This window comes from Syngnathus typhle, linkage group LG4 (genome assembly GCF_033458585.1).
Source record: "Syngnathus typhle isolate RoL2023-S1 ecotype Sweden linkage group LG4, RoL_Styp_1.0, whole genome shotgun sequence".
NCBI classification, from domain to species: Eukaryota; Metazoa; Chordata; class Actinopteri; order Syngnathiformes; family Syngnathidae; genus Syngnathus; species Syngnathus typhle.
In genome coordinates this window covers 23,638,621-23,651,627 of record NC_083741.1, presented here as the reverse complement: position 1 = coordinate 23,651,627, position 13,007 = coordinate 23,638,621, and the positions used below count along the sequence as shown (strand labels likewise).

The 13,007-nt window shown below is 47.0% G+C and overlaps 1 protein-coding gene across 1 annotated transcript in view; it reads right to left on the bottom strand.

The window, feature by feature from the left end:
* Positions 1–2,187: 2,187 nt before the first annotated feature.
* The window catches only part of si:ch211-186j3.6 (neural-cadherin), a 109,212-nt gene continuing 98,392 nt past the window's right edge, over positions 2,188–13,007 (bottom strand). The window contains exons 36-39 of the mRNA XM_061276706.1: positions 12,608–12,791; positions 9,890–10,134; positions 5,935–6,089; positions 2,188–5,398 (exon numbers count right to left, since the gene is read on the bottom strand). Coding sequence (XP_061132690.1) covers positions 4,805–5,398; positions 5,935–6,089; positions 9,890–10,134; positions 12,608–12,791 — 1,178 coding nt within the window. The 3' untranslated portion in view covers positions 2,188–4,804. The remainder of the gene's footprint in view (positions 5,399–5,934; positions 6,090–9,889; positions 10,135–12,607; positions 12,792–13,007) is intronic.

Here is a 13,007-nt window from a genome sequence, read left to right as displayed (position 1 = left end):
GGAAAACATGTTGGAACGCGGCCCCTCGAGGACTGGAGGTCGACACCCCTGGTATAAGTGAAAAGTGCCACACCCGCCCTCACCCCCACTTTCTGATTGGTTGGTTGATCTGTGACATCACTCGGACACTCCATTAGGTACGCCGCCATTTTCAGGTGTACCAAATAACAGGCCACTTCCTGATTGGGTGTCTGATCTGTGACGTCACTTGGACACTCCATTAGGTACGCCGGCATTTTCAGGTGTACCTAATAACAGGCCACCTCCTGATTGGCTGTTGGATCTGTGACATCACTTGGACACTCCATTAGGTACGCCGCCATTTTCAGATGTACCTAATAACAGGCCACTTCCTGATTGGCTGTCTGATCTGTGACGTCACTCGGACACTCTATTAGGTACATTGATGTTTTATTTTGTTTTTGTTGGATTGTAGTTAATGGTGTTATTATACCGAATGTGTTTGTGTTTGAATAAAAGGTTGGGGAAAAAAATCCGCTATGCCGACATTTGTTATTTTGGGGGACTCCAACTCATATATAACAACGTAAAACACATACATAGTGTCATATAAAGCACTTAACCAAATGTCAGATTTTTGTTTTAATTGGCGAATATAAAAACAAGGAATAAAACACCAGACAAGTTTTAACATAAATGTTTATTAAAATAATAATAATAAAAGTACAATTCAAACCAGCAATCGAATGTGAAATTGCTGTATACATATTGAAAGAAGTGCTGTTTCACTGAGTGCTTCTTTCTTTCCTTGGCAAATCGTAAATCGACATTCTGCCTTACATAGTTGACGCCAGGAGGGAGACGCAACCCGTTCCCTGACTGATCCGTTGATGCACGGGAAGGTAGTTGACCCATTGCCTCGTTCGCGAACGGGAAAGTCCGGATTGGTTCCCTGACTGATCCGTTCTCGCGATGAACTGGAAATGCAAATCACTCACTCACTAACTCGTTCACTCACAGTTCGTTCAGTTGGTGAACAGGAAATGCAATTCACGACTCGTTGGTGAACGGGTAGTGACGTCATGTTCTTCTTCGTTTTGTTTTACTTACGGTGAGGTGGCACCAGCTTCAATGCGCATTACCGACACCTACTGGTTGAAGTCATATGACCTGAAATTCTCGTTCAGTGAAAAAAAATCATTCATATCGTTCACTCACGAGCCAACACTACTGGAAGCTAGCGAAACGCTATTAGCCGGCGAGGGAGCCATATTGTGATGCCTCTCATGTTTTTGCTTTCCCCTCACTGCCGCTATTCTCATCAGTCGAAGCTTCAACCTTGCACTCCAATCATCTCAGTCGCACGCACGCACGCACGCACGCACGCACACACAATGGCATGAATAATGGAAGCAGTGAGGAAATTGCGCCGCTGATTCTCCGTGGCAATCCAGAATAGCCCCAGTGAGTGTTGCTGCTGCATCACTTGTGCATGAAAGGAAGTTTTGTGGCGGCTGAGGGGAGTTGAGAGGAAGGAAAAGACCCGAGTGGAGAACGTGCCAGGCTTTCGCAGCACGTGATTGACAGGCGGCGGCGGCGGCGGCGGCGGCGGCGGCCCGATGCTTGTCGTGATGACTGACTGCTCAGATGCTTTGCGCTTTGAAAATAAAATCCTATAAAATAAGTAATCATTAAGATGAGGGAGGATGCCAAAACAATGGTGATCGGGAAAAAATGGAGAAAATGACAAATACTTGAAAAAGGTGAAAAAATAAAACTTCAATGTATCATAAGGCATAAAAGAAACTCCATTTGAATATTTATACAAGAACAAAAATGTGAAAACAATTCAATTCTAACAGCTAAATACAACTGAAGTGCAACTCCGCAATGATTCTAAAAATTGTTTCATAAGGGGAAAAGGAATGTGTTTAATAAGATCGTGAAAAGGAAATGATTATAACGTGGAAGAAATAAATCATTCGGTGGCTTTCAAAACATGATGACAATTGTTTTTTAAGCATGGCAAAAAGATTTTAAGAAATAAATGAAACATGTTAAAAATGATTAAAAACGTGTCGAAAGGGTTGAGATTTTTTGGTGTGGAAAAAACCCTTAAAAATGATTTAAAGTGCAGAAATTGTCAAATGTAAAAATACAACTCATGTCAATATCGAGGTTTAAGTCCAGCCACGTTGCTGACATTGGTCCAACAACAGAAGCATGTTTTGTATTTTGCAGCAGTGCAAACAAATGAAGTTTATTGAGGAAAACAAATGAGAGCAAATACAAAGCACAAAACTCTTCAAAGCTCATCATCACACACCACTTTTAGAAAATGATTTAGTTTTTTTTTTGTTCACTTGTTTGTTTTCCACTTGGCTCTCGCTTTCTCCTGTTTGTCGCAGGCAGCAAGAGCGAGTGTGTCACGTAAAGAATCTTTTCCTCTCCTTATGTACAAGGTCGGGCGAAAAAGCACAACATGCGTGCCCTCAAAATGACAATGCAAGAAATGAAAAGACCCAAAGTCAAAAGAAAAACATCCTTCGTGAAAACCGCACGGACAAAAGTTTTGGGACACGTCTCTTCATCCATCATTTGCTGTCCACATGTTTGGATAAATTTGGGGCGAGAGTGCTCGACTGAGTCATCAAGCTGAATGTTGGTGAACTTTTTTGACATCACATTATTATGGCCTTTATCCTGGAAGTGTCTCAATACTTTTGTCCATGTAGCCTTGAGGCAGTTCTTTCCATAAACCTTTTTCAGTTGACATCGAAACATCGAAACAGTGGCATAAGTTTTCTCCATCAATTTGAAGAATACTTCCATGTGACGATGTGCGACGGACAACCTGCCCCCGCCTCGGTGGACCGACAAATCAGGCACTTGATGACATTGTCAATCTTGCTATTGTCCTGCCTCGCAAACACGCTGCGACGCAGAGCGGTGGGGGTGTTTGTCTTGGCGGCCTGTTAAATGTTTTTGCCGTCATTGATTGGGGGTTGAGGGGGTCAGCAGGCGGAGGTGAGCGAGGAGATAAAACAGCTCCCTGCAGCTCTCTTCATTGCGAGCTCGGCAATTGGGTAAATTGGGTACAAGACGAGAGGAAGGGCTTTACTGGAAAAATGGCCACTTAGCAGAAACAATCCACTAAAAAATACAGCAAAATGTTTCTGTGTTTTTGAATGGAAATGGGCCCTTGAAAATTGTTCCAAATATTTGTGAAAACGAGGAAAATTTCAATAAATACCACAAAGGTTGTAATGACTGGGCTTTTTGTCTTGACTCGAGAAAATCTCGTCACCAAACCCAGAAAAGAGGCGAGCCCTGACGTTGGCAATGTTCGCCCTGGGGGCAAGTCTCGTCTCCAGCAGGGGGCGGTAGAGGTAAAAATGGCCACCCCCTGAGATGGGTGCGTTCATCTCCTTCATCCATATTCCTCAAATGCAATATTAATCAGAAGAGAACGTTTAGACGAGTTGGGGTCCAAATTGTGCAAATGGTTTCATAATGAATGAAAAGGGTCATCCATTTTCTCGGTAACATCGATCGGAGAAGCAAACGAGTGAGGAGGAAAACAAAGAGCCACAATTATTAACTTCTTGCTGCTTTGATGATCATTTATGATTTTTGTTTTAATCAGCGCAATAACAACAATCACCTTTTCTTCGCGGCGGCAAAGCAGCGAGACGAGGCCGGGCCAGAACGGCGACCTGCTTGTGTCACGCGTGTCCTTGAGCGTTTTGGCATGTGCTATTTTGCCGCCAGCCCGCCAGCCAGCCAGTCCTTCTGCAAGCAGCCGCTTTGTTCCCTGGCTGTCGCAATGCAAAAGGAGACAAGAACGAGAGCGCAAGATCAAGTAGCTAGACGTCGCGTGAGAAAACACGCCGTCGACACGCGCGACTCCTTGTAAACGTGTCACGCGCCATCTTGGGTCAGTTTATTTGGCACAGAAGAGATTTGTAGCAAGAAAAAAAAAATAACAAAGGGAATAATGCAGGTGGACAGTCTGTTCCTGGGCAAACATGAGGACTCAAAAAAAAGGTAGAAAAAAAGCTCCCTTTCAGAACCGTCACACAAAAAGATCATCGTGAGCAAAACTGTTCCACGTCGGAGAGATGCTGTGAAGTGACACGTTAGCATAGCCGTTGCTAACGATTCCAAATCAAGGTTGAAAAAAGCCCACTGGCAAACCGTTACGTGAAGGACTCGCCTCTCGAGAACAATCATCAAGTCATTTTAAAAGCTGTTCATATTTTCTCCAAAACATTTTTACTATTTTCGTTTCAATCTTTTAGTAAATTTTCATCGCACGCATTTTCATTTGACCGCTTTTCAATTTCTCACCACGTTTTGACTATTTCTTTCTTTTAACAATGAATATTCTTTTCATTTGTTCACAATCTTTCACTCACATTTCTGACCAATGTGCTGAGTAGTTATGTTTTTGATGGTTTTGACCCAGGAACAGATCAAATCCACCCCCATCCCATTACATATGCGTGCTTGTCTGTGTACCTAATAAAGTGGCCATTTGGTGATTATTTACACAACAAGAAACAGGCAAAGAGGCCAAAAATACATTTTTAGGTGTCTCTGCTGTGCCTGCATACATATATACATATATAAAAAAGATTTGTTTTCACATTTAAGGGCCCTCGGTTGACGTCCATGACGGCGACGGCGTGGGTCCGCCGGCCCATCCCAAGTCAGTGCTCAAATGGCACGTTCCATTATCCAGGTGATTGATTGACAGCAAATAACATCGAGAGTCTGTATGTGTGTGTGTGTGTGTGTTTGCGTGAGGGTCACCTTTCCCCCTCGAGAGGGTCCCCTGCGCTTAGAGGTCACTGGCCTCGGCCCGCTCGTACAGCGCCCTCAGCTTCTCGAAACGCGGCCCCCACTCCCCGAGCGTCTCCTCGCGCCGGCCGTCGGCCGCCCCGTCGCCGGCGTCCAAGCCCGCCGAGCTGAAGGAGCTGAGCGAGCCCGCCGGGGAGCCGCCGCCCTCGGTGGAGAAGACCTGCAGGGAGTCGAAGGGCCCCGTGTCCGGGTGTTGGTCGGCGTCGCGGATGATCTCGCACAGGTAGCGGGCCAGATCCTGGCTGGAGAAGGAGAGCGAGCGCCGGCCCAGCCGGGGGGGCTGCCCCTGGGCCGGCAAGCGCGCGGGCGGCACGTCCCGCCGCGGCCCGCAGGCCGTCCCCGAGGCGGACGCCGACGGGGGCGGCGTGGCGGAGCTGGCCGTCCTGCTGAGGGGGTCCGGCGGCTGGACGCAGGCCGGGGGCGTCGAGGCCTGGTGGAGGAGGTGGAGGTGGTGCTGGTGATGCGCCGGCGCCGGCGGCGGCGGGTGGTGCAGCGCCCGGGATCGACAGTATTGCACCGACTGGGCCGGGCTGGGCTGCAGAGACTTCTGGAGCTCGGCCATGTCGTACGCGTTCTGCACAAAGACGCCGAGGCACGATTGGATTTTGTCCAGAGATGAGCCGCAGCTAATTGCGATGAGCTTCAGCATGACCCCAAATCATTGGGTAGAGGAGAAGCTCTTCTTAATTGAGCCTGCGTTTGACCTCCTGAAGAGGAGATTGAAGGGAGACCCGCCCCCCCCCTCGGAGAACTGGCTTGCAGTACTACCGAATACGGTGAAAAATCTGCCCCCACTGCTACATAACAACAACAACAACATTGCAGGCGGGGAAAGGCCATTCTTTGAAGTACTGTCAAGTTCTTGTGGGCTGAATTTTTCTCCACACACACACACTGATTGTGTTAATTGCGTTCAATTTGTCTCTTGCACAGACAAGCCTGTGCTTTCACCAACAATCTGACGTGGTTGAGCTTTGCTGTTGCCACGGTTACAGCGTCAGCATCTGATGTGTGTGCGCCAAGTGCGCTAATGACACATTGCGTACACGGCCCGACTGAAGCAAGCTAACAACAAGTGAACATACTGCATGTGTGTATTTTGTGGGGTACCTGGTCCTCCTCGCCGCCGCCCTCCTCGTCGTAATTGAGGACGTTCTCTCGCACGTCCTCCCAGCCGTCGTGGTGCGCCGACACGTGGTACACGCCCTCTTTCAGGCCCTTGTAGCTCCTCCAGCGTGTGTACAGGAAAATGCCCAGCAGCAGCACTGAAATGCACCATCAGCAGCATCAGCATCAGCATCATCAGCATCAGCATCATCAGCATCAGCATCAGCATCAGCATCATCAGCATCAGCATCAGCATCAGCATCAGCATCAGCATCATCAGCATCATCAGCATCATCAGCATCATCAGCATCATCATCATCATCAGCATCATCATCATCATCATCATCATCATCATCAGCAGCAGCAGCAGCAGCAGCAGCATCATCAGCATCATCAGCATCAGCATCAGCATCATCAGCAGCATCAGCATCAGCATCATCTGCATTTTGGCCTAAGATAGCGCTAGGAAGGAAATTAGCTTCCGACTATGCTAAGGCAGTTAGCATTTTAGCACTGAGGTTAGATGTACACGACAGATGGCAGTTCTTTTTTGATTTTGATTTTTTTGATTTTCATTATCTCATCCATTTCTACCCATATTTTTGTTTACAATGTTCAGCAAGAACTTCATTGATCACAAGAATTTCGGTGATTTTTTTTTTATTCCCAGATTGATTTCATTCTCACTATTTTGGGAGGCTCGTACTCGGATCCTTAAAGCCAGGCATCGATCTCAATTAGGTGTTTGCCATTCTTTTATTGTGTCGTCCGTCACGGCGACAAAACGCCGGCTCGTTTGATTCCCGTCAATGTGGGACACTTCGTCCACACATCATAAGAAGACGACGGCCACGTGTCACCAGCTGACGACGAGCGCCGCTCGTCGTCAGCTGACCGTCAAGTACGCCTCACGCTCATTCGGCTGGAAAAAGACGGAAGAGTGAAGGAGAAGCAGGTAAGGGCCGATCGATAGTCATTTGCGGCTGCGGCGTAACTCCATTCTGCCACATTTGCTCCATCAAACAAAGCAACGCTCGAGCGAGAAGAAGTAGAAGATGAAGACCAAGGAGAAGGAGGACAAGTTGAGGAAGAGCAGGAGGAGCAAAAAAAACCAAAAGAAAAACACGGAGACATTTGGTTCCCAAAAAAAGCAAAAGAAAAGTGGCCGGGAAAAATATAGAGAAACAATCAAAAAGTGAAAGCGGCTAGATATAAAAAAAAAAAAAAAAAAAAAAAAAAAAAAAACGAATAAAAAGATAAAATTGTAAAAATGAGTAAAAAAAAAAAAGCAAAATAAAAGCAAATAAAAGGAGTCTGAGATCAGTTTCAGTAACTGATTGGTTCTTGTTTGGCCAAGCTGGCAGATCAAACAGAAAAATAAAATAAAAAAAATAGTGGGAATGTGAAAGCAACACCAGCACACACAGATCTGAGGTGAGCTGCTGTCAAGACACGCGCTTCGCTAGCATCGATTTCCGACCGCCAGGAGAGAGAGGGGGGGGGGGGGGGGGGGAACAACACACCCTACAGGCCAAGTGCTGCGTGCTTGTGTGCGTCCGTGTGTGTGTGTGAGTGTGTAAGCAGGCAGAGGTCAGGGCCAAGAACAAGATGGATATTGTGGGCTCAAAAGGCCTCTCTGGAGGGCAAACAGAGATATGGAAGAGCTGATCAGTGCTTCTGACAGTGTGTGTGTGTGTGTGTGCGTGCGTGTGTGTGCGTGTGTGTGTGCGTGTGCGTGCAAGAGAGTGAAACATTATGTGTTTATTTGTTTTCGCAGCCTCCAAAGTCCCAAAGCTTCCTCCTGGATTTTTTTTTTTTTTTTCTCCTCGGTTGGACTTTCCGACTCCTTAACTCTTCTTCACTCTCAAGTCAATGTGGACTTGAAGAAGATTTAAAACAATGGTCCAAATGGATGTCTCTCACTTTCTCTGAGAGGAAATATTCACATAATTGGGAACGGGAGTCTCTCGGGTGGGATGAAAGCGAATTTGGCCATGAGCCTACGGCGGAGGAAGAACAATGAGAAATGGTCGAAAATATGTGTCAGCAAGATGTTTTTATCGTCGTATTCCCCAAAATAGATATGAGAGATAACAAAAAAGGAAAAGAACAGTTAACAAATGACTGAAAGTTGCCAACAACGGCGGCGGGAATTCAATTGCATAATGTGGCATTATTTTAAAGAAACAAACGGGAAGTGGGTCTTCAAAATTGATGAGCAAAATGAAATCAAGTTTTTTTTTTCTTTTAAATGAGTTTGATTGTTTGTATTTTGAGTCAATTCTAATGAATTAGCTCATTTTAATTGGCTTTTAATTGAAATGGCAAATGATAGTTGTACTTTTCGATCGTTGGCTCAACGTAAGATGTCGCTACCGTTCCAGTAGTTCTTGAGAACCAATGGCTCCAAATGGATGGATGGCTTGAGCAGCAGCAAGCATCTTTCATGTCTTCAGCTCATTCCACATTCTGTCCACATGATCAACTGCAATCAGATGAATCATTCATCTTGCACGCCCAAACTTTTCTTGATGAGGCAAAGACAAACACCCCACTGGGATTTTGGCGACAGCGGCGCTCGCGGACGACACCGGGCGAGCTGAATTGAGCTGAACGAGCGGCGAGATCGCTCCCCGCTGACTGATCACCGATGACACTGGCGCCTAGACAACGCCTGTCAATCACGGCGCCATCGACACCCTGCCGAGGTGACAAGATGGCACCATGACAAAGGGATCGGCAAGGGTTAGGAAATGTCATCCAATCTGCTTTGTCTTGAGATTTTAGGAAAAAACGGTTTCTTTTACCCGTCCAAAACCACTTTTGGAGAGAAGCAGGCGAGAAGCGCCATTCTTCAGTGTTTGCGGGCGAGAAGCGCCGTTTCTCATCTTCCCTTCTTCTTTTTGCACGTCGTGTCTGGTGACGTCGCTGCGTGATCTGCGCCGGCCGCCTGCCGTGCGCTTGTGTGTGCGTGCGCGCCATGGCCCTCAATTCAATAAGACGAACATTGCGGCGGCGGCGGCGCTGACAACAGCCCGTACCCCGCGGCACCTCCTTGTCACCTCGGAAACAGCAGAGAGGAGGAGGCCGCGGTTCGCCACGCTCGCGTTTAACACCGGCACGACGACGACTGGGTTGCGATGCTTTTGGCTTTGGCCCGACGACGGCAAGAACAACATGCAACGATGAATCCTTGTGCGATGATCAGATGTCAAAGCAGATGTTAAGTCCGGGAGGGGAGGGGAGGTGGAACGGGACCGGGTTGAACGTTTGGCCGAAATTGCGAGAAGGTGAGGATTTATATGGATTTTGTTTTTTGATCATCGAAAGGGGAGTTATCCACAGGTACAGGTCTCATTGGCAACATTCCACCGCAGAGCTCTCAAGGACGCTTTCCAACGAGCAGAGTCAAATGAAGCAAACAGGGGAACAAAGGTCAGATTGGAAATGAGAAACAAATGAAAAATGGAATGAGAAGAAAATCAAATAAAAAAGAAGAGCTTAATAAGGTTATGAGCTGTGAGGGGGAGGAATCCAATAAAACAACGAATCATGAAGTTGGGCATATTGGAAGTCATTTACAGACGCTCCCTGGCATCACGAGCGCTGACGAGGGATCCAACCCCGCGCATCTTTGAAATGACGCCACATTATGCAAATGAGCGGCATGTGCCACACGGAATATTCCCAATCTCGCATATTCCCAACATTCTCAATCAAATATTTCACCTCAGTAATTGTGGAATTGAAACCTAGTCATGCCTTTGTTTTTGTTTTTTATAGTTCGGTATTACAAAAACAAATGTATAGCCACTGGTTTTGTTTTGACATTTGTGCAACCAACCTAAAGTTGTCAAAAACAATAAGGGACCTCTGCTTTGAGAAGAATGGACATTAGTTGCCAGACAGACAGACAGACCAAGAAAAACATAGCTGCACCCAAGACGGCCGGCGTTACCGAGAAGGGCCATGAAGCAGATGCAGATGGCGAAGAGCGAGCCGAAGCTGAGGCCGACGTCGTCGCTGTAGACGGCCAGCGCGGTCTCGCACAAGCGCCCCCGGTGGCCGTCGGGGCAATGGCAGGTGAACTTGGTCGGCGACTGCGCCACGCAGGTGCCGCGGTGGCACGGGCGCGTGGCGCACATCGTGTACACGCAGGATTTGCGGCTGCCGTTCACGCGGATCATGTGGCCCGGAGGGCATCTGGGGGACAAAGACAAGAAAGGCTTGCATTGAAAAGAGCACAACAATCTACTGTGAAAGACGACAACAAGCTGTGAAAGTAAACAGCGATCTACTGGAAAGAAAAAAATCGCAGCGTACCGAGAAATGAAATAAGAAAGAAAGCCGTCAACAGCGAGCAAGAATCTTCTGCAAAACTCTCTGAACCAGAATAACTTTCACAGGAATGGAATGGCCAATTGGCCCCAATAACTACAAAGTCAGATATTGTGATTAGCTTTAAAGTCGTATGAATGTCAAGTAGACGCTCTTGCTTGACCTTTTTACAGGCATGTGTGTTTTTTTACGGGACGTTTTACGGCAACATTAACACCTGCCGGCGTCCGCTCCCACCGGACACTCAATCCGGCCTGCGGATAGCCTCCGCTACTCTGGAAAGCCTAATTGGGTTTTATCCACGCCGCTAGCTCCAATATAAAGAAAAGACGACTTCTCAAAGACGAGCAAAGTCATTGATATCGACAGTGATCGCTGGCTAATTGACATGCTGACACAATAGGATAGGAAAAGATGGCGGCCGTCCGCAATCCACTCTGATAGAGCAGGAGGAGATTGTCAAACAGTGGTTCTCTAGTGGTCCATGGCGGTATTGCAGGTGGCTGGTCCGCCAAATTGGAAATGGAAAATCAATAAATAATAAAAAAGAGAATCATTTACCCATCTAAATGAATGTCAAATGTAGCTGAGATTCTCCAAATAGACATAAATAGCCAAAGAGAACCCCCAAAAATGTGAAGGAAAACGACCAAAGGGCGATTGCTGGCGAGTAGAGACAAACCTTGACAGAAAACCAAAAAGATAGCAACATGTGTCAATCATTCGGCGTGTTGATGTTAGCAAGGAGTCGTCGTTAATGAGATCTGAGTGTAAAAATTCTGCTTTCGGGAGTGGGAACGCACCAACATGTTTTATGCATGCAAATTCTCTGCCCAGAAATGTTTCCCCCCCTTTAAACGGAAAAAAAAAGGAAAGAGAAATAAAAATGAAAACGTCTGATTTAAATGTAGTCTGCAGCTGCCGGCGTCATTAGTAGACTTTATCACTGACACTTGACGCTTTACGGCATTGTTAGCGCGTCGCCTCACTTGGTGAGAAAAAGCAGACGATGCGCTTGAAGACTTTTTTTTTCATTTTCATCAGCTAGCGGGTTGTTGCCGTGTTGCGAAAGAACCCCCCCCCCCCCCCCCCCAAAACAAACCCGGCGTTAGGTGTTTATTTTGAGAGTAAACAGTGAGAATCTGATCCTCGTGTGCATTTTTTTTCCAGTTTGCATGAAAAAATAATCTCTCTTGGTATCCGTACAAAAGCTGAGATGACTTGCAACCAGCCCAGGAAAGGAAAAAGCAACAACAGATAGTAAGCACCATCGTCTTATGAAATAAATAACTGAAAGAAAGAAAGAAAGAAAGAAAGAAAGAAAGAAAGAAAGAAAGAAAGAAAGAAAGAAAGAAAGAAAGAAAGAAAGAAAGAAAGAAAGAAAGACAGAAAGAAAGAAAGAAAGAAAGAAAGAAAGAAAGAAAGAAAGAAAGAAAGAAAGAAAGAACAATCATAATAATCAAACAACAATGATTTTTCGATGTGAAGTACAATTAATCAATGAACATAATAGGTCATGACATGAAAAAATAAACAATCAAACGGCTGGAGCACTGAAGAATAAAACAATAGGGGATGACATGACTCTTGGTAATGCAAATAGTCAGCAGGTTTGGCCCACGCCTGCTACACAGCGATGCAAAGAGAGAGAGCACTTAGCGGCGCCGCTTCATTTCGCCCAGCGCGGGTCAAGACCGAGAAGGGACGCGGAGGAGTCGGATGAAAAGGCACAACGAAGAAAAGACTCACGGGACCGGATCCCGCCGCCGACACATTAAACGTGAGGAGGCGGAAATCTTGCTAATTAGCTCCGAGTGGGCGGGCGGACAGACGGGGGAGGATGCGGAGGCCAAGGAAGACGAGGAGGAGCGGGAGGAACAGGAAGATGAGAAAGAAAGGGAGGGAGGAGCGAGACAATGAGCTGGACCAGGAGATCAGGGGGCAAGGAGACAGGCAGAAAGGGAACGACAAGGAGGAAGAGGCAGAAGGGGAGGAGAAAAGAAAAGCACAAGCTGAAAGAGGATGGGGAGGAAGAGCAGAAGAGAACCGGAGAGGGTGAGAGGCACCAGGTGAGGTGGGGTGGGGTGGGCGAGGAGAACAAAAAAAGAAGCCTGGGACCTCATCTGACCAAAAGGAAAGCAAATGAAAACATCCGCATGAACTTTGAATGAGTCCACCGGAGCACGAGTTGGTTGCGCTCCATTTCTCAGTGGCGCCAAGAAGCTCTTTTGGCTCCCACCTCATCAAAGAGAATCACTCGGCACACTAACAACTTTCCGCTTCCCTCCGCTGTTAGCATCATTCCCACTGATTTGCCACGCAGCCGCATTTAGCCCACCTGCATTCGTGGACTCGCCACAGGTCCACGCAGGTGAAGGGCGGGCTGCACTGGTTCCTTCTGCACGAGTCAGAGGGGCACCCCAAGGAGAGGCCTTGCGCGCTGATCTGCGAAACGCCTTCCCGCCAGCTCTGGCCGTCCATCGGCAGGTGGCGACCGTTCAGCCGCAGATCCCTCATGCAGCCTGCAAATGTTGACAAAGATAGTTTTGCACTAAATACTTTGAAGACAACTTGCGGTGTGCGTCTTCGGTGTGGGTAGAGGAAATATGGAAATAAAAACCCGAAAAGACGAGAGGCAATTCAAGATTCAAGAGTTCAAGATTCAAGAGTTTTTTATTCGCCATGTTTGAGCGTGCCAAACAAGGAATTTGACTTCGGTAGAAACACACCCTCTGTTC